Source organism: Nelumbo nucifera, chromosome 3 (genome assembly GCF_055504915.1).
Source record: "Nelumbo nucifera cultivar China Antique chromosome 3, China Antique-T2T, whole genome shotgun sequence".
NCBI lineage: Eukaryota > Viridiplantae > Streptophyta > Magnoliopsida > Proteales > Nelumbonaceae > Nelumbo > Nelumbo nucifera.
Window position 1 is genome coordinate 79,509,333 of NC_142651.1, and position 22,109 is coordinate 79,531,441.

The window sequence follows — 22,109 nt, forward strand, 5'->3', positions numbered from 1 at the left end:
AATACAGGAAAGTTTATAGATTGTAAAAAATAGAAAAATGTAAAAAACAGGAATTATATAAAACATTGGAAATTATAACAAAACACTAAAAATGCAAAAAAAAAAACAAGAAAATTGAAAACTGAAAAAGACCAATTTTCCTCTAACTCACTATTCAATGGTAATTTGGTCATGAAAATTGTTATTTATGCTGACAAGGACACCTCTGTTAAGAAACATAACGGTGTACTAATGGAAGGTGTGTTTTGAAAAATAAAAACTTACTGACATGATAAGTTTTAGATATTTTGAAAAATTGTGATAAATTTAAAAAAAAATGTAAAAAAAAAGAATAATTTGGTTAGATCGGACAGTTGTGATTACCTGTTGGTGAGTTCTTGTTCAAAGTTATTGAGCCAAAAAACAAAAATAAAAGATTATTTGTGTTATTGTCAACGATTTCCCATTAGAAAAAATTAAAAAGTGATTTAACACTAATATTCCAGACAATGTATCCTGTAGAACCTCAATTAATGTTAAAATGTTAAATATAGCTGAAAACAACAACAGTTGGTTTGCTCTAAACAAAGTCAATTTCTTTATTTGTATGTGTTAGGACACCTCTGGGAGCCATTTGAATGACCGAGCATTTTGACTCAGGTTTAGGTCATTGGTAGGTGAGTCACATGGTTCTCTTAGGTTCTTTTTGAAAGTTTGAAAGAAAATAAAGGATAAAAGTGTCACATGTATAAGTGCATGGTTTTCAAAACTGGACCAGACTAGATGGTTGGACCGAAAAAACTAGGAACCGGTCCATTTTACCCAAGGACCATTATTTCGCCAAAAACCGTTGATTTGGTTAGCAAATTGTTGACCTGGGCGGTCGAACCGTTTGAACCGTCCAATGGTTTTGGCTGTTTTTTTTTTTAATTTTTTTTTTCAGAACAGGCCATCCATTCGGTTCGAACAGTCGGGCCGTTGGACCCAGGAACTGGACCCTGACCAGTTCGTTGTCCAATTCGATTTTAAAAACTTTGTTTAAATCCATATTAAAACCCCAAGGTATCTTTAAGTCAATTTCTAAAATACTTAGGTATATTTATGCCTTTTACCCTAAAAATATTTTAGGACATATTTGAAAGGGCTTTAGTATTAAGTGAGTTCTTGAAGAGGTTAGCAAAACTAGCTTTCGCAATGAGTTGATTTCTCAGCTCAAGGTAAGCTTTTTTTTTTTTTTTTTTGGCTTTTTTGGTTTTTCACCGATATAGCTTCACGACCTTGCAATACTAGAAGCCATTTTGTAAAAGCCCTCTCAAATGGGCACATGTTTTACTAAATGCATGACATAGCAAAAGGTTTAAATATTAATTGAGCTGAGAAATCATTACAACAACATAATGCTTGTGATACAACTGCAAATGCCATTCAATTGTCCGAATTCCATTCCAATAGGTTGTGTTTTATATGGGTTTCCTTGTCTTTTCCCTTCATTTCTCTACCTTTTCCTTCAAATGAAACATAGTCTTAAGGGTGATTTGAATTTAATCCATTCCTAATTGGATCCAATATGAATCCACCCCTATCCAATTTGATTTGATTCAAATATATTTATACTCATATAATAAAGTTTTATATTATATATTAATAAAGTTGATTGAATGTTGCTTTTTACTAAATTTTCATAAGTTTAAGTTTCATGTAAGTAATTATGAATGAATTTTGTTCATAAAATATAATATCAACGTCATTTAGTTCACTTTATTAATACTACATTACATTTTGATCATTTTTAATTTAAATATTTATACAATTTAATATCCAATTGTAATCCCATTTGGCATAAACTCAATGGATAAGATATAATTTGAATTTGGATGCAAGGAATCAAATTTGGATCTATTGATATCTGATTTGATCCGTTTTGCATCCCTAACTCGTGAAAATGCATCATCAAAATTAAATAGAACCACGGGTCCGTTTGGTTCATAGCCAAAATCAGAATTGAAATTGGAATCTGAATTGAAATAAATTGGAATCGAAATCGGAATGATCTATTTTGCTTGTCTGTTTGGTTTAGACAGTAATTGAAATTGGAATTAGAATTGAAATCAGTTGGAATGGGATTTTCATTCTTGAAGAAATGGATGGGAATTGCCATTCCCTCAAATGGGGAATATCGTTCTATTAAAAATGAGAATGAGATTTCAATTCTACCCAACCAAATGGTTATATTTCGATTTCATTCTAGACCCCTATTTCCACAAACCAAATGGCCCACTTTGAAGCATGAACAAGAAGAGTAGTTGCGGAAATATGGGCTGCCCTTGAAGCCCACAAGCTAGCATTGCAATTCCAAAATAACTCCTCATTATAAAAGGAGATTTCCTACTCGTGGTCGGCATCCTTGAGTGTGTCTCGAAGACTCCTTGGAAGTGCCTGGCGATAGTCGAGTGTTTCCGTTTGGCCTAGAGGACCCCATCTAGGATTTCCTACTCCCATACCTACAAAAAGATAATGTTACAACAAATTGGTTCACAAACAAAAGAGAGGATAGCACTTCTATGCTCGGATAGAACAGCTCTCACATGTTTAGAGATCAGATTGGTACGTCTGACATATACATCTCAATGTGTATTGGGAACATCTTTTTTACTTGTTATAAGAATTTCTTAATATATGGTTGGAATGGGTTGTGAGACGCATTTGGGATATTAAAGCAAATTCGCATATTTAGATGGTGTTTGGTAATGTGGGCACTTTTTGGTCATGATTTTCGAGAAAAAAATGTTCACACCCAAAAAAGCATATTTACTCGTTTTTTATGGAACGAGATCTACTCCTCACATATGAGCACCTCATAGGCACATCCACTGTGCATTGGAAACATCCCCCATGAATAATAACTTATAGATGCGGGAGATGTTTCCAATGCATGATAAGATGTGCATGTGAGGTTGGTGTGAGGAGCAGATCTGGTCTCGTTTTTCATTTCTGCAGGATAAATTGTGAACAACCAATTTTCAGATTTTGCTGTTTTGGTAAGGTCCACCATTTTCCATACAGTAGTTGGACAGTATGGTATATGGCAACGTTTTCGGACCGCTGTTGATCCGGACCATTCGACTTGGGAACCGTTCAGGCAACCGGTTTCGTTTTACCCCAAACTCGAAATCTGGTAAAAAATCATTAAAAAAGTAAACAAACTATTGACCCAGGCAGTTGACCCGTTGACCCATTCAATGATTTTTGACAATTTTTTTTTTATTCTTTTATTTTACTGTCAGAATGGACCGTCCATTCGAACCGAACAGTCGGATGTTAACCCGAAAACCGGTGGAAGAACGGTTCCGTTTCCGGATCGTTTTTTAAAACGTTGTCTATGGTTGTGAACGTTACTCGAATCCGGAGCTTCTTTCCCGTCTCCAGAACCCGCATTTACCCGTTCCGCCTAAAATGTTGAATATTAACCACTTATAGCCGGTTTCCTTTCAGAAAAAAGTAAATAAAATTACCGAACAACCCGGTTGTGAAACTCAACTCTTTATACCAACTAGATTGAACCAATCGTAATCCTGACGGGACTTCCTCCACAAAGTCTCGAGCTCAACGAAGTAGCAACTCGTTTGTGTTTCTCTTCTAGGGCTAGGGTTTTTCCTCGGCCTCTTCCTGGTTACAGGTACGTTTCTTGCGCCATTATTTCAGCGTTTCTTCTCTTCAAGCTAACTTTTTGAGCATCCTAGAGTTACGGTTTTTTTTTTCTTTTTCTTTCTTGGATTTTTGGTTCAAAGCAAGAATTTCAGAAGTGTTCTATTTTTCTTTTTTTTCCCAGAAGTCTTATATAGTTATTTGTTGCATAATCCTCTTGGTTCTGTTAGAAGAAAATCGTTCTGAGGAGTTCCTTTCTTTTGCATTTTTTGTTTTACTATGGTATTCGTTGTGGTTCTGGATGATGATTTTTTGTCTGGCTGGTTCGTAAAGTAGAAAAGCAAAAAAAAAAACCGTTTTTGCTCGTATTAAAGTTTAGTTATTAACGAAACGACGTTGTTTTGTACCGATTAATTAATGTCGGTGAATTGGTGTGTACGAGTAGTTCTGTAAGGTCTTTTGGTATGGTATAGTGTCTATGCCTTTGACATTCTCAAGGCTGTGTTTGGTTTGAAGGAAAAAGTAGGGAAAGGAAGGCAAGATGCAAAATATCGATACACAGGGGCGTATCGGTACTTAAAATAACACGCTTTTATGCTTTTTAGTTTTTTTTTTCAAAAAATTTGGTTTTTGGGCCTATTTTTATATATATTTTTTATTAAAAAGAGGGGTTCCCTAAACACCTGTAAATAGGCGTATCGGGAAGCCACCGACGATACGATACACCCGATAAATTTTGAACCTTGCTTATACTGCATTATATCCTTATAGGAAGTGATTATACTGTAAGGTATATTTGATTGGCCAGATATGGGTGAGACTGGTAAGCGCTCCCGTTCACAGAGGGACAATGATGGAGATACCAAGAACCAGAAGAAACGAGCCAACAACAAAGATGATACAGGGGATGGTGAGTTGGTTATTTATCGCATACTCTGCCCAGATAATGTCATTGGAAGTGTCATTGGTAAGGGTGGGAAAGTAATAAATTCAATAAGACAGGAGACACGAGCGAAGATTAAGGTTGTGGACCCTTTTCCTGGTGCCAAGGAGAGGGTTATAACAATATATTGCCATGTTAAGGAGAAGGAAGATGTAGAGGTTGATGATGACAATGATGATATGAAGCCCCTCTGCCCTGCCCAGGATGCACTTCTCAAAGTACATGCTTCTATTGCTAATGCAGTAGCTACCGCTGGGGATTCTGACAAGAAACGAAAAGATAAGGAGGAGGCTCATATTCTTGTTCCTACTAGCCAATCAGCGAATGTTATTGGAAAGTCTGGAGCAACAATCAAGAAATTAAGAAGCAAAACAAAGGCAAACATCAAAGTTTCCCCCAAAGACGCTAATGACCCTACTCATTCATGTGCTATGGATTTTGACAACTTCATTCTGGTATATCCTATAACCTATTGACAATTTTGAATATATAATTGTATCATGTATTTCTGAAAGGTCTGGATATGGTAAGGTTAGTTCTTGTCTATGCTTAGTGCATTTTTAGGAAGAATAAATCCTAGATAAAGTTGATTCAGAGGTTTGTCTTTTACATTTAGTTACAAGAACAACAGTTTTGGAGAATATTTGGCAATCAGATTTTCTCATAAAATCTTATTTTTCTGCCAGTATTTATTAATAATTTTCGTATGATATTTATCTATGAATTTCTGTATATGACTTTGTACTACTGTTTGCTTTGGATTTATTATAATACACTATAAGTACACTGCATTATATTTACAACAGAAAACCCTTCAGTACGTCACATACTTCAAATAAACCACTCTGTTGAACTTTATGTAACCTTCTGAAAAAAACTTCACCTAGATGCCATCATCTTTTTTTTTTTGAGAAAAGTCAACAATTTTATTGATGAAAAGAGAGGTACACAAGAGTGTGTACAAATACAAAAGAGGGGCTAGACCCCTGAGAATTACACAGGAGGACAGGAATCACAGTACAGAGTCTCTAGAATAACTCCTAATTTTTCTAGACCATCTGCCATTTTATTTAGTTCCCTTGGGATCCAGGTTAGAGAAGCATTCAAAGGAGCCAGGAGGTCCCTTGCCTCTGATAGGAAGTGACTAAGTCTCCAAGGTCCAGTTTCCTGTCGTTCCAACCATCTTATAGTATTGACTAAGTCACCTTCAATTGAGAAGCTTTGGATACCCAGTTTGCTGACTAGGCGAATCCCTGTTAGAGCTGCTAACACTTCTGCCTTTGTTGAGTCAGCTATCCCAATCGGACCACTATAAACCCAGCATGTGTGGCCATTCTCATCTCTTAGAATTCTTCCAATGCCAGCAGCTCCGGGGTTACCATAAGCACTTCCATCAAAGCTGAGAGTCCAGATTCCTTCCCTCCTAACTAAAGGAGCTCTAGTAGAGAGTGGGGTAGGAGGGGAAGAAACCAGGAAGTTATATATGTTTCTGCTGAGATCATTGATACTAACTCCTGTGAACTCTGAACTAGAGGCCCACAAGTTGCAGTAGTGGTTGCTCAGTTCACCTTTAGATTTGGACCTATTTTCAAACAGCCGATTGTTTCTTTCCTCCCAAATTCCCCAAAGAACAGTGTGCAGTATTATCAGTCAATAGGTCTTACCTCTCTTGCTCAGACCTATTCCTTGCCACTGAGAAATCAAATCCTGTAGATGTCATCATCTTTTTGCCAATGGGGATTGTTTAGGATAAATTCCACCATTGTGTGGTTACATAATTTGGGTTGAAATCCAGCATGTTTCAGAAAGTCTATCTTTGAAAGTCATTATTCAGTAAAAATTATAAAAAAAAGTCATTATTCAGTAAAAAAATAATATTTACCATTGAAAAGTAGACATGTTGTGAAGTCTAATGTTAGTAAATCCAATCTATACTATCTAAAAAGTGTGAATGCAATGTGAACCTTTTTTGGACTAAAATTACCCTCTACTTCTTTGTTTGAGAAAGGGTATAAAAGTCATTTTATTACAGCTTTAGTGGCTACTAAAATGCCCATAATTGTGTATTTATTCCATCTCTAATGAAAAGGTTGAAGATGTAATTTCAGTTATTAATTTCCACCTCATTTAATCCCCTCTTATACTTAAATTATTAACTCCCATAGTCCCATTTTTTCTTTTTAAATTAGATTTTTATTTTTATTTATTTATTTATTTTTGTAAGCAAGGGGATCCATTGGAAACATCAAGAAGTTAAGGATACAAAAAGAGACCCCTCATACAGAGATATGAGTTATGCCTCAGAGGGAGGGGTCTAGGGATCAAAATATGAGTTTTATTTACATTGGCCCTTTTTGCTTTGTCATGACCAGAGATTTGTGTCAATATTTTTAACAATATAACCCATATATTTTAAAGTTGACTAAAAAAAACCATTTTTAATCCATGTGGTGGCTAAGCAATTCAACCATCCAAATCAAATTGATCAACATATGAAGTCATAGTTAGGTAATAAAATTTTTAAAATAGAAATAAATATAGAAACTTACAAAAATGTAGAAAAAATTAGACACATTTATGATATTTTTATTAATCAAATTAAAAAAATAAGTGTAATCAACAATAATTATTTTTATTTTTTATAAGAACAATAATTATTTTTTATTGGTAATGAAAATGAATTACATAATTTAGAACTGACCAAGAATGAAAATTAATAAGATATAAAATACAAAAATGGAAATTAATAAAATATAAAAATACAAAAATGAAAAAAATACATAAATTTTGCAAAAAAAACATTTAGGCACATGTATAATATCATATATTTATCATTTAAACAAAATGTAAGTGTGAGATATTAGAATTATTTTTATTCACAAAAATAATACAAAAGTGTAATAGAAAAATTGAACACATCTATAATTCTATATTTACAATACTATAAAAATATGAATAAAATTGTAGAACTTTCTTTTGACTAAAATACTCATTTTTGAATTTAGTCCCTATTTAATTATGAGGTTAAATTGTAAATTGAACTACTACTTTTCACTCCATTGAATTTTTTCTATTTAAATCTTACATTTTTTTGATAAATGACTAAAATACTTATGCACACTTACTAGTGTTTTAAAATGTGGCAGTGTGATGGGAAGAATTCCACTATCCTAGGGCACAAGGTGCAAACCAGAATGTGTTCAAATGATACAACATGTCCCCTTTATTCATTCATATGAACATGACCCATTTTCAGTTGATAGGAATGCATCTAGTGCTAAAATTTAGGTCTTTTAATTTTTATATGCGTATGTGTTTGAAAAAAAAAATTGCATGTGTTGTTCAAAAATCTTGTCATTATATTACATATAAAAGTGTCATTATCTCTGAAAATCAAGTGTATGTTGCCAATTCATCATTTTTTTTGATAAATAACATCAATTCCATTAAAATAATGAATAGATACAAGAAGATCCCCTTAGAGGCGTGAGGAGCAGCCTCTCCAAACAGCAAATACACAAACTACAACAGAGAAAACATGAATGTTGAAATTAAAACAATAGTTACATTTGTGCCCAGAACAATGTTTCCCTATTTATCCCTTGTTTTTCCAAGACATCAGCAAAAGCATTAGCTGATCTCCCAATCCATTGTACTGTTATAGAGATATTTCTTGTCAGCCATTTGAGTTTCTTTAACTCATTTTTGTAGCCCCAAGTGACATCCTCCGGATTATTTAACCAGTCCACCACTGTCTTAGAGTCTCCTTCAATCAGAAGCTGCTCCACGCCCACTTCTTTTGCAAGAAGTATTCCTTGTATTGCAGCTAGCAGTTCTACCCAGATAGAGTTTCCAACTCCTAAAGGGCCATAGTAGATTAAGACAACCTCTCTAGCCTCATTGCTCAGTACACCTCCCATCCCAAAGGGACCCGGGTTACCCTGGCTACTCCCATCAAAATTCAGCTTCAAAGAACCAAGAGGAGGGGGACCTAGCTAGTCACTGCCCTTCCCCTGTAGGAGGAACAACTTGCTACCAACTTCCAATCCTTCCAACAATTAGTAAAAGTAAAATGGTTAAATAATTCTAGAGTCTTTAACCAATGTAAAGACTTGAACAAAATGCAGTCCTTTAAGGTTTGACTACTGCTTCCTTTTTCTTGGAAGATTCTGGAATTCCTTTCTTCCCATATTGCCCATAATAATGTTGCTTGTGAGCATCTCCACATTTTCCTTCCTCTTTTATGGGGCCAAGAGAAGAAAGAAGGGTTAAAGATTGTGCTTACTTCTGTTGGCATATCCCAACTAGACCCAAACAAAGATAGAAGCCAAGCCCAGAGCTCTACAGTGACACTACAAGATAAAAATAGATGATTACAATCCTCACCATGAGATCTGCAAAGAATGCACCAGTTTGGTGAAATACAAAGGACGAGTCTTCTCTTTTGTAGGTTGTCCATCGTGTTTACTTTACCATGCCACACTTCCCAACACAAAGCCATAACCTTGGGGGGGACCGGCCTACACAAGACTTCTTTGAAAGGGAAACTCTGATGAGAGGGAGATTGGCCGAGGAACTTGAAAAAGGAACCACAAGAAAAAGACCCTTTGGGGTGAATGGCCCAAATCCTTTTATCAGGTTTTGAGGGATCTAACCAAACCTTATCAAGGAGACATAGAAGAGTAGACAAACACTTAATTTCCTCATCCCTTAATCCTCTACTGAAACCAAAATCCCAAGACAAAGGTGGTAAGGATAAATTCGACGAAAGGAATTTTGAGATCACCTCATTTTTATACAAGGAAACAGAGTACAGTGAAGGAAAAAGGTCTTTCAAAGGGAGATCTCCAACCCAAATGTCCTCCCAAAACTGAATAGAATTACCTGAACAAGCATCATACCTGACATAGCTAAGGAACTGTGGAAGAACCTTGTGAATTGCTTTCCAAGGTGTGGCTAGGTTAGCCCTCCTTGATGCACCAGCATCCCAACCACTCTGAACATCCATGAATACTCTTCACTACTTCGTGTCAGAGTCTATCCCGCTCGAAAGGTCATCTCCACAACCACTTCCCTAACAGAGCTGAGTTCTTTTTAAGCACATTCCCGAGCTCTAATCTTCCCTTCTCTTTGCTTCTACCCACAATATGGTCTTTTTTACCTTCTCCCGGTTCCCACAGAAAATCTCTCATCAATTTTTCCAACTTCTTCGCTTCCCTAGATGGTATTTTTAAAGATAGATAGATAATAGGTAGGTAGATTCATGAGGGTAGCTTTTATCAAAGTGATCCTCTCACCCAAAGAGATATAATTTATCTTCCAATCAGCTAGTCTCTTTTCTAACTTATCCAAGATTGGGGTCCAAAACCTACTCTCCCTAGGGTTTGCTCCCAATGGAAGCCCTAAGTAAGACAAAGGCTAGGAGGAAATGGAGCACTCAAGACAGCCTGCAATCGCCTCAACCTCCTCAAAAACTAAATTTGCTCCGGCTATGCAGATTTTTCCTAGATTGATTTTCAAATTAGAGACTCCTTCAAAAACTGTATCAATTCTTTCAAATTTTCCACCTTCTCACCGAAACCTCCCTCACAAAAGATCATCAAGTCATCTGCAAACTGAAGGTGAGTGACTGGAATTCGGTTTGTGCCTACTCTCTAACCCCTTATCACATTTTCCCTATCAGCCCTAGTGATAATTCAACTACATACATCAGCTACCAAGGTAAAGAGGAAGGGTGAAAGTGGGTCCCCTTGTCTGATTCCCCTACTAGCTGGAAAAAAAATCCCTCACCACCCCGTTTACTAGGACGAAATAGTGACAAAAGCTAAGACAACCAGTCATCCAACTGCACCATCTTTCCCCAAACCCACACTTCCTCAAAACTTCTAGTAGGAACTGCCAGTCCACCAAATCATAGGCTTTCTCCATATCAAGCTTACAAACAAAGCCTCTTTGCTTGGACCTCTTCATCTCTTCCATACATTCATTGGCAAATCAGAATCTGATCAATTATCTGACGCCTTTGGGTGAAAGCCCCTTGAGCCTGACTAATAATGGAGGGGAGGATTTCTTTAATCCTTAAAGACAAGACCTTGGCTAGGATTTTATAAATACTAGTCACCAAACTAATTGGCCTAAAATCTTTAGGATGGAGAGCATAAGCTTTCTTTGGAACTAGGGCCAAGAATGTGGAATTAATGCCTCGACTAACTATATGCTTCTCTGCGAACTCATTAAAAACCTCACAAAGATCATCTTTTATCACCTCCCAACAATCATGGTAAAAAGCCATTATAAAACCATCTGGTCCTGGAGCTTTGGACCTATCCATCAAAAACACCGCCTTCCTAATCTCTTCTTCCTCAAAGTTTCTTTCCAACCACTGATCTTCCTCCAACCTTGACTAATCAATCCCTTCAATTTCCCTCCTCTCTTCTAAGGGTCTTCTGTAAACCGGTTTGAAATGTTCCACAAACTTCCTAGCAATATCATCCTAGTTAGTGAATTCCTCCCCCCCCACCTCTTAGACACAAAATTTTTTCTCCTCCTCCCATTTGCTACATCATGAAAAAACTTAGTATTCCCATCACCTTCCTTAATCCATCTATGCCTCGATTTCTGCCTCCAACTTATTTCTTCCCTCAGTAGGACCTCTTCTAAGTCCTTCTTCAACTGTCCCCTCAGAACTCTCTCCCCCTCCTCTATTCTAGATTGAGCCTCTCTTTCATCCAACTCTTCTATCCTAGAGATTAGATTCACTTTTTGCTCCTCAAGTCTTCCAAAATGTTCCTTGTTCCAAACTTTTATTTTGGCTCTTATCCTCTGTAGTTTCTTGTGAAATCTTACCCTTTTCCATTTTGTCCCCCTCAATTCCTCAATCCACCAAAATTTTACTTTATTCACAAAATCCGGGTGGGTTAGCCACATGTTTTGAAACCTAAAGGGTCTAGGTCCACTGATAAAATCTTCCACACCTATTCTTATAGGACAATGATCCGAGGTCACCCTAGGCAAATCTCTAGACACCAAGTTTCCCCAACAGTTCTCCCAATCAACATTAAAGATAAACCTATCCAACTTCGACCACAAGGACACTTCCTGTAAGTTAGACCAAGTAAATCGAGCTTGCACTAGTGGGATCTCCTTTAACTCACAATCAGCAATAAAGCTATTAAACTTTCTCATGCTAGTTGTGATGGTTTGTTGGGAGTTATTAGTTTCTTCAGAAAATCTTATCACATTAAAATCCCCTTCCAAACAACATGGACATTCCCATAAACCTTGAATTGCATACAGTTCCTCCTACATGTCATTCCTTTCTCTATAATTATTGGGACCGTAGACATTAGTTAACACCCAAGTGAAGTCATCCTCTACATTCTTAAATTTGATGGAAACTGAGAATCTCCTTATTAACTCCTCCACTACCTCTACTACATCATCTTTCCAAAGTGTGACAATCCCCCCTGAGGCTCCCAAGATGGGGCTGAAATCCATCCTACTCCTCTAGACCTCCACACACTCCTCATCCATCTTCTATCCAGCTCTGACAACTTTGTTTCTTGCAACATAACAATGTCAGGCCTTTCCCTTTTAAATAAGCCCTTAATCACCCTCCTTTTCCTTGCACTCCCTAAACCCCTAACATTCCAGCTAACTATCCTCATAGGCACAAACCTATAGAACACCCTCAACCTTAAACCACAACTCCTTACTTCAATCCCTTTCTCCTATCTCCTCTACCACTAAACTCTAAGTTCCCTTCTATGTCACAAATTAATCTTTCCACCTCTGACCTTTTTTTCTTTTTTTCCTCCCTCCTCTTATTGAATGTTTCCACCTGTTCACTCCTTTCAGCCCTTGCATCAGCCTAATCCCCCCCACCAAAAACCTCCACTAATGAGGTCTGAAGTTCTCCTCTAACAGGGTCATCCCCTTCCTTTCCCCTACCCATGACCACTTCATTGAACCCATCCATATATTCTTCATTTTGTTTGAGCAACTCAAACTCTGTGCAAATCAGTCTCCAAGCTTCATCTGATTCTTTACTCTTTTCTTCAAGATTGCCTTCCCCAACTCTCCCTTCTTCCACCTCTAAGCATACTTTTGTCGTACATTCTGGATGGGATGCTGGTACATCTGTTTCAGGCATATCACACTGGTTAGTATCCACAAATAAACTGACAATCATACCTGATTGGTTAGGGAGAGCATTCGAGAAGCTAGGACTGGACTGTTTGCCAAAGACGACCGAGTCTGGTATCATTTCCTTACAAGGGAACTTTTGTAAAGTGTTCATGGTAAAGTTAACAGCAACATCTAACTTACTCCCTTGAAGACCCGACTCCAGCACTCCCCTTTCTGGTTCATCCTTATCCAAGTTCAATAGAGAGGGTCGAGTTTTTCCATTTAAATCCCAAGAGCCCTGAGAGATTATGTTGATTTCCTCAGCTTGAGATAGACGGAGCTGTCCAGCATTTGCAGTGCCTCCTGTACTTCTTTCTTCCTTGGAATAGTCTGCAACAGTCCCCTCTTCTTCTAAGAACAGAACCTCTGTCTTCAAGCTTCCTGTTTCTATCAAGTTTTGTCTTGTGCCTCCTGTACTTCTTTCTTCCTTGGAATAGTCTGCAACAGTCCCCTCTTCTTCTAAGAACAGAACCTCTGTATTCAAGCTTCCTGTTTCTATCAAGTTTTGTCTTGTGCACGGATCAAGACTACCCAGACTCGAGGCTCCATCTGACTCAAAGTCCTCATCACTACTGCTTTCTTCTCCAGGTCAAACACCAGATTCTAGCCTTTCTAACACAGACCGCTTGATGCTTCTTGGATTCCGCCTCTCAGGCGATAGCCGATTCAGGTTCTTCGCTGGGATCCACTGCAGGGAGCAGCTTGAGTGTTGACTCTGCCCTCCCTTTCGAGAACGAACTGAAGAACTCGAGGATGAAGATGATAGACGGTTAACATCGTCTATCAGAGGTTCCCTCCCACTGTTCACTTGCTGCATTAAGTGATCATGTGACCTCCCTGTCACGTGGACTTAAGTAACCATGTGACCTCCCTGTGGTCATGTGTGGACTTAAGTGACCATGTAACCTCCCTGTGGTCACGTGTGGACTTAAGTGATCATGTGACCTTGGCTTCTTAGAAATGGACTCAAAACTGGGCCCAACTGAATAAGATTTTCTCTCCCTTGGCCCAGGAGAAATAAGAGGGTTCACAGGCTCAGCATTCTTGTCCTACCCCACCTGAATATTAGGCCCACCATTTCGACCCACCCCCAGTTCACCCAGTTTCTTTGTTGGCCCAAAAGCTGGCTTTTTAAAACTTGTTTCTTCTTTACTCCCCTCCCCAACCTTGAAACTTTTCGTGGCATTGTTCCCAACCACCTGTGAAAAAGACCTGCTGCATGTCAGAGGGGTTACTTGTGTATCAAGTTTCTGACTTTCCAAAAAACCCTTGTTTTTATGACTCCCCAAAAGCTGTTGGCCCATTTTAGTGTAAGACCCAGATTTTTTTGAGAATTCCAATCTGCTTCCTCCACATACAGCTGCTTCCTCCACCTGTTCTCCTCCCTCCATTCTTGCTTCAATGGAGGAAGCCAACCAAACTGACACGAAAACTCCCTCCACTCTAATCTCCACCTTTCTTGGTATATCTTCAGGCCTCACTCCACTAAGAAGAATAGCTGCAGAGTGGAGGTCCCCCCAGTAAGCACCATCCAATTCCCTTCACACATCACTGCAATGGCCTCTGCAACTTCTTGCCTTCACAGATGGAATGGCAGCCCTATTATCCTTATCAGAACCCCATCTTCAATCGAGAAGTTCTTGGCATTAGAGAGGGGATTCCATTTGCTGTGACAGTCCCCAGATCAGTCTGGAAGTTGACAGCCGAGAGGTCTACTCTGTTCTCCCTAAAATCAACTACAACTTTACATTTATCAAAGGGAGTCACAATAAACTCATGCTTCAGTTTCAGGTTCAATATTAAATAATCTGCAACTCTCCTCCATTCAACATTCTTCGTCCCTGCCTCTACTATAAATTTGTTCTCCCACTCTTCCTTCTTCGAGTAATCCAAAACCCTGCATTGACCATTGGCTTTTGCTAAGATTACAGATCCCTGCTCCATGCTTCCAGTTAAGGTATCTCTCTCAACCACCCCATCTGCTTTTCCTGAACTCTCCTTTGTTCTTGTTACTCCACGGAGCAAAAATTCCTGAAGCACCTTACTCACATCCCTCCTCCCCTGGTTTTGTTTTCCTGCTGCGAAACAAACCAGCTGTTTCTTTCCTCCACCGAAGAACTCAGCCAGAGCTATGTAGCACCCTTTCACATTCTTTCTGCTCTCAACAGTATATTTCGTACCTTCATCAACTGCAAGCTCTTGACTGTTATTTTGCTTACCTTTCAAACTAGCCCCTTCCACAAACTTCTGCAACCATTCCACTACTTTTGTTCCAGACAACAGAACCATAGCCCTCCTTGCTTCACTTATCTTCAGACTCAGCTTTCCTCTACCTTTCTCTTCTTCAAACAGGAAAACCTTAGCTTCAACCTTCAGATTTCTTCTCCATCTTCCTGCCTCCACGAACCTTTTCTCCATCTTCCTGCCTTAACAGTTGTTTAATTTTAAAAACCAATACTTATCAATCATTTTTGAATAATAAAAATTAGCTCAGTATTTGAATAATGTAACAGGAAATATTGTTAGAGTCATTGGCCCTTCATAATCATTAGTAACTTAGACATTTGTAGTTGGGAATTTTCAATCTTGATCTTGTTGGATAACCCATTGAACATGACAAAATCAAACCAGACCTACAAGTTTTACCCTTTAAATTTATGCCACAAGTTGAGTAATGACCTTGAGTCAGTTTTCTCTCCAGTTTCACGTGGAGGCAAAATAATTCACATGTACCTTTAATTTGACGCATGTTGTAATTTGTAACTGTTAGAAGTTATTAGGTTCATACTCAAAATTCATAGATTACCTGTAATGTTGATGTAAGTCTGGGTCTGACATTGATTTTTAAACTATGTACAAGATAATGATATGTGGGTAAATTCTTTCTGTTTATTTGTTTTTGACATCTAATTTCTTCCTATTTATTCCAAAAAGAGGGGACTACATAGAATGTTTATGTACTGTTAGGCCTAAACATGCTTTTATGTTACCCTATTGTCCTTTTCTTTTCAAAAATCTCAACAAATAGAAAAACAGGTAATCGCAACAGCAGCAGGCTGGCCTATAAATTTCATCAAGTTCTGCCATATGAGAGGCTGCCTTTCCTTAGCAAGGAAACCCTCTTTTGATGCTTTGACTTCTTTAATGCAAAACAAATGCATTGGAGTGAAATAGTATTTTACTTGATTTACATTTGGGATTTATGTGGGGATAAAATGTACTCTTTCCATGTAATTCCAATTACTTCAATGGTTGTTTACTTATTTCCTGCTTCATGATTTACTCTCATAAAATATATGTTTCATATATTATTCATATTCCACAAGATGTCTATTGCAAAGAAAAATAGTTATTGTGATATCCATTTTATTTGAAATTTGTTGAAATCTTGAATTTCTTTTGCGTTTAACATATCTAATTTGTGATCTATTATCTTTGTGAGTAGATCTCTGGTGATGCTGAAGCTGTGAAGAAGGCACTATATGCAGTGTCTTCTATCACATACAAGTTTTCTCCAAAAGAAGAAATTCCTCTCGACACAACTGTTCCTGAAGCTCCTCCAAGCATCATTATCCCTTCAGATGCCTCTATTTATCCTGCTGGTGGATTTTATCCAAGTGCAGATCCTATTGTTCCACCATCTAGATCTGTTCCCTCAGTAATTGGTGCTACACCACATATACCTGATCTCCATGGATACACAGATTCAGGAAGTGCATGGCCTCTCTATTCTTCATCTTCGCTTCCTGTAGTTTCAAGTTATGGTGGTTTGTCTCAATCTGAAGAGTTAGTAATAAGATTGCTGTGTCCCTTTGATAAGATTGGGCGTGTTATTGGCAAGGGAGGAAGTTCCATCAAGAGTGTGAGGCAGGCAAGTGGTGCTCGTATTGAGGTTGATGATACTAAGGGTGATCGTGATGAGTGTCTTATCACAGTCACGTCTACAGAGGTTAGGATTTTATCCCTTACATTTCTTTTTTCCAAAGGTTCTCATACAAGTGTTGTCACAAAATGCTGATATATGTTTCTAATTCGCTTAACATTTTTCTTGCATCAGGATAGTGTATTTGAGTAATGCGAGGGTCTAGTATATTTTTGTCTTTCAGATTGCATTATAAAATCCTCCTACTCTTTCCTGAATTGATAAAATGGTTAGGGTTATCTGCTATGTCTTCCATCCTAATAGATATTCTTGGCAGGGTTTTGGTTACAATTTTTTTCTTCCACCTCTCCCCCTTGGTCCTCTTCCCATGTTTCAGGCTTATTAAAAAGCTGTTTTGTGGCATCTGTTGATTGGCAGGCTTCGGATGATATGAAATCTATGGGAGTTGAAGCTGTTCTACTTCTGCAAGAGAAAATAAATGATGAAGATGATGATACTGTTAGCATTCGTCTCCTTATTCCTTCTAAAATTATTGGTTGTATTATTGGAAGGAGTGGCTCAATTATAAATGAAATGCGGAGGAGAACCAAAGCCGATGTCCGTATCTCCAGAAGTGAGAAGCCTAAATGTGCTAAGGCCAATGATGAGCTTGTTGAGGTCTGTATCTCTTGCAGTTAATTGGAAGTTTCTCATTTTTAGTATATTTGTTTATCTCAAGCCAACCTTAAGTGGAAATGTCATTATCAAAGTTGAGTTTTTCATTGTTATTGCCCATTCAGGTTGTTGGAGTTGTTAGCAGTGTGAGAGATGCACTAATTCAAATTGTTCTGCGGCTTCGGGACGATGTTTTGAAGGATAGGGATAGTGGTCGCAACCCCCTTCCTGTTTCTGATTCTCTGTACTCTTCTGGTAGTGGTCTTTCAGTACCTTCAGTCCTCCCTAGTGTTCCACCAGTTGCTCCTTTGGGTTATGATCGGGTTGAAACTGGAAGTGGCTTGGGCATGCTTTCTTCAAGCAGCCTCTACGGATATGGATCATTGTCGGTATGTTCCATTCATCTAGCTGGAATCAATTTCTTTCTTAACCAGTTGGAGAATCAATTTCTTTGCTTTCTTCTTTTCTTTATACTGTTGAAACATAGGAAATAAAAAAAAAAAAAAACTGGGAAAGGCTCAAGTTACAATCTCAAGAAATGCCTCACCAAGTATGAAATTAAGTCTTGGCCTTGCACCTCTCATTCCAAGTCTTCCTTGCTAAAGAGAAACATTTTGCCCGTTTTTTATATATATTTGGTTGTACAATTCTCTGGATCAGAGTATTTAAATGATTGCGTGTTAGCAACCCAAACAAACTACTGCATTTGAGTTCCAGATGAGCACCATTTACTGAATGTCAACACCTGAATATTATATTTTTCTCAAAAAAAATATTATATTTACATGAAAAAAATGATTTTACTTCAATACTAATTCTGTTCCGTTTCCTTTTTCGTTTTCTGTTCTTCCAGCCTTTCGTTGGTCTGATAACTTGACCGTTTGTTCCCCTGCCACTGCTTTCATTCTAGCAGTGTTTTTTCTTCATTTCATCATTAATTATATCATTATTATAGGTAAAAAGAGCCTCTTGAAATGCTTGCATTTGGCTATTAGTGGTGATTTGCTAGTTTACCTAGCTATGAAAGGACACTCTTTGGTTGCCATTTGCTTGTGTAAGAGAAATTAAGACTTGATATAAAACATTCTTCTAGTTCACTTGGGTGGTCTCACACTCTATATACATCATACTTAAAGGTACTGCAAAATTGGTGCACAATTCTATCAATCTGGGCCTCCCACTTGTTATTATTTAAAAAATCTTGTAGACCAAACATTCAATCCTATTGAATGAGGTGGTGTACTAGGCCACCGAACCTGTATATGCATACATGGCAGAGATGATTGTATTGGATGTATAAACAGTTGTATTGTGGTGATTTATTATTGTGGCGCTATGCATTGTTCACACTGAAGTGAGTACATACAGTAAGTAGCTTTTTTGTTCCGGCTTACCTTGTATATTAGCCATTTGTGTAAACTTTTCTTTTTTCCCCCTGTGCTAACCTTTTATATCTTTGGACTTGCTTTTTTTCCCTTTAGGTTGGAGAGAATGGTTATGGATCACTTTCTTCATATTCATCTAAGCCATATTTTGGGTTTGTGTTTGATCTGAGTTCATATCTTTAGCTGCATTTCTTTCAGGCTGACTTTTTTTTTTTAAATTTGGCGGGGTTTTATATTCCATACTTCTGCACAGGTTGCCTCCACCCTCAAATCTTGAGATGGTGATCCCTGCAAATGCAGTTGGTAAAGTGATGGGAAAAGGTGGTGCAAACATTAGCAACATCCGAAAGGTTGGTTTACTGTCCGTTCTACTCAAAAGGCAAAACAATCATTGGACAGAGTTCTGTATGTTTGATGATTGTATGACTTATTGTTTATTAACTTGTGTTTATAGATATAGCAAACGTTACTTTTCTAAGCTATTTGGCCCCTGAAGAGAGATTACACTGGCAGAGCTGCATGAATAGTCTGTGGTGGAGGGACAGGTCATACTGTTTCAATGGCCATGTATTCATTGTTCTCTCATTCTCTTGAACCATGAATTGATGATCCCCAAAGTTCATACACTCTTTATTCCCTTTCACCTGGCTGTGCAAGCATTGATGAAATGAAATACTGATGGTCAACCAAGGGAGATAGGATTCAGTCCTCACAAGACCATGCTCACTCTGTACTCACAGCCACTTGCAACTGTGTTTTGGGAATACTCTTATGCTTTTATTCATGGGGAGATATTCTCAATGCACGGCTACAAGTGGCTGTGAGTACGATATCACGGTCTTGTGAGGACTGAACTCGAGTTCCAACATAGGTTGAATTATGTTGGTTACTGGATTAAGAGATCTTTGCTTGCCTTTCTGTTCTCTAGCCAGTTGGCTCTACTGAAAACTTATAAATCTATCATATTTACTTGATGAATTCATATGCTTCATTGGTTACATATACCATGGTTTCTTTATTGAAATAACATTTGGTTGTGTTGTTTAGGAAATTTGTTAAGTAGCATGTCCATAATATCATCATTTCTGAGGTTCTGCATTTCATGACCTGGGTGGCAGCAACAAGCGTGTGTTGTTTAACTAGTATCTGTTATGATTCATTTAAATCATTTTGTTAATTGAATGGAGTATTTGCCATCAGCATTATTACTTTAAGTCAGCTTGATGCATGTGTTTTGTTTTTGGTGGCAGATCTCAGGAGCAACCATAGAGATTCTTGAATCAAAATCTTCTCTTGGTGATCGAGTGGCTCAGATATCTGGCACATTAGAGCAAAAGCGTTCAGCTGAGAACTTGATCCAGGCATTCATAATGGCAGCATGAGAAAGATAATCTATCCAGTAAATTGAAGGTGAATTCTAGTTTCAATTAGGAGTTTTCTTACTTGGAGGTTCCTCTCTGTTGTAGTTCATTTAGGTTTTCATTCCAGAGAGGAACTTAAAGTTCCTAGTATCCTCGTACTGGAATTCTTCTTGCCTCCTAAAGAGTGCCAATTCGAAAATGTGTGGGTGGACTCACATCTGACTTCTGTCGGGGGCTGGGTTACTGTCTATGCTGCTGAATCTGATCTTCATCTCCAGTTATCTTAGAACTTATAGGGTCTTTCTTTCCTTTTGTTGGTGTTATTTTAATCATGCCTTGTCTTTGAATGGGTGGATCCCATTTTATTTCCAGTTGCGCTGTGCTCTTTAAATTCACACGACGTATTGCCGGTGATGATCACAACTGTGTTCACTGCTCGTAAATTCGTATTATATATTAATGTTTTATGTTATCCTTGCCCTCATCTATTTTCTTAGTAGGATCATGTGTATCAATTATACACAGTGCAACGTGACTGGTTGTTATCTTTGTCATTGATATTCTTCTGGCCTGGTTCGTGCTTGCAGTGGAGCTTGATATCAGAAAAGCCATGTTGTAAAATTATAATCACCCCAGGATTCATTGGATCCTTCCTTTTCTCGATTCTAAACTTGAATTGATGTCTAACCTCAGTTTAGGGGGAAGTTCATTTTGAATTCGAATTAATACTTTTAGGTGTCAGGCCACTTTCACCAATATGCTTTTTGATTTCTGCTGGCCCTCAGCTCTTGGTACCTTTTTTTTTCCAGCAAAATATCATATCATGCTTGCAACATTCTGTACATTTTTCCTCTCACTAGTCTCACCTAAAAAATTTTAGAAATGAAATGCCACTATGTAATATATTCCAGGTGCTGTGTTGATTGTTTTCTGTTATTCTTTCTTCATGTCAAAGTTGATTCAACCGCACAAGCTTTCAGCTTTTCTTCTCAAGTGTTGGACTAACAGGGCCATTTGAAAGCAATCATGCCTTTTAGAACGATAGATTTTTCTTGTCTTTCAGCGTTTTCCTTGCCATTCTTTGAACTAGTGATGGCGGAATAGCCAATTCAGGAATCATGAAGTATGGAACTATGGATCTTGCAAAAATGAGTGCTGTTGGGCTTGACGGGTTGTATACTGGAGTTGAGGACTAATTTTTGACGTGGTGAAACCAGGCCACATGTTACATATGAATGTAAAAAAAATGGTGATCGGGCTGGTCTTTTTGTTTTTTTTTTTCAGCCAACACCTCCAAGTGTATCTTACCAATTGCAATGTGCTCTGTTATTGGTTGGACTTAGGCTTTTGTTGAACTAACTTAAAATGAAAGAAGCCTTTCAGATTGTCTGAAGATTACTCTTTTTCGGTGTTATAATTCATGGACACTCGTTGATGGCTGCATCCTTTATGCCTGCCAAATGACAATTATTTCTGATTTGATTTGTACGTGAAACGGTGATTGGCTGCCCCTGTCGTATTATTTTGTCTGAGTTCACATCTGCGCTCCACAAGACATAATCGGGAGATGTGAACTCATTTTGTCTTTGGTCATGCCACTAATAAGTGGTTTGCATGCATAAAATCAGCGGCTTTCAATCGATGTTTCTGCCGTATAGGGCAGGGGGCTGCTTGCTGCTTTTGTAAATTCTAAACCCTCCCCCCTCCCCCCCCTCTTCAAACCTTCGAACTCATATCCTCCCCCAAAACCAGTAGGGGTTGTTATCATGGCATGTGTGATCCAAAGCCTCAAAGCCTGTATCTAATTTCCTGTAATTAAGTTAAAATGATACGAATAAATGTAAAAAATTTTAATTATTTGATTAAAACATGCAGAAAACATAAACAATCTAAGGATCTTTATTCAGCACTTAATACACAAGTTTGTGCAATGATTTAATTATAAATACTAAGGGTGTTTTAGCAATTTCAATGTATGAATTGATTAGGGTTGGGTTTAGCCTAATACTTTACCCTATCTGTACTTGTGTGTTCGTATGGGCTGTAAAATCTCAAAATCCTAATCCTAAAAT

General features: G+C 37.8%; 1 protein-coding gene across 6 annotated transcripts; it reads left to right on the forward strand.

Annotated features, from left to right (window-relative positions):
* Nucleotides 1-3,513: 3,513 nt before the first annotated feature.
* Nucleotides 3,514-21,430, forward strand: LOC104588765 (KH domain-containing protein At4g18375-like). Of its 6 annotated transcripts, none has more exons than XM_010246836.3 (9): nt 3,514-3,655; nt 4,433-5,022; nt 16,200-16,703; nt 17,055-17,294; nt 17,417-17,680; nt 18,773-18,828; nt 18,930-19,026; nt 19,927-20,086; nt 20,949-21,430. In XM_010246836.3, the coding sequence occupies exons 2-8, from the start codon at nt 4,435-4,437 to the stop codon at nt 20,056-20,058; spliced, it is 1,881 nt and encodes a 626-aa protein (XP_010245138.2). In that variant the 5' UTR covers nt 3,514-3,655; nt 4,433-4,434; the 3' UTR covers nt 20,059-20,086; nt 20,949-21,430. The 6 variants fall into 6 exon arrangements, with proteins under 6 accessions (XP_010245138.2, XP_010245139.2, XP_010245137.2 ...); XM_010246837.3 differs by having other exon boundaries at nt 20,993-21,430; XM_010246835.3 differs by lacking the exon at nt 20,949-21,430 and having other exon boundaries at nt 19,927-20,509.
* The last annotated feature ends 679 nt before the right edge of the window (nt 21,431-22,109 follow it).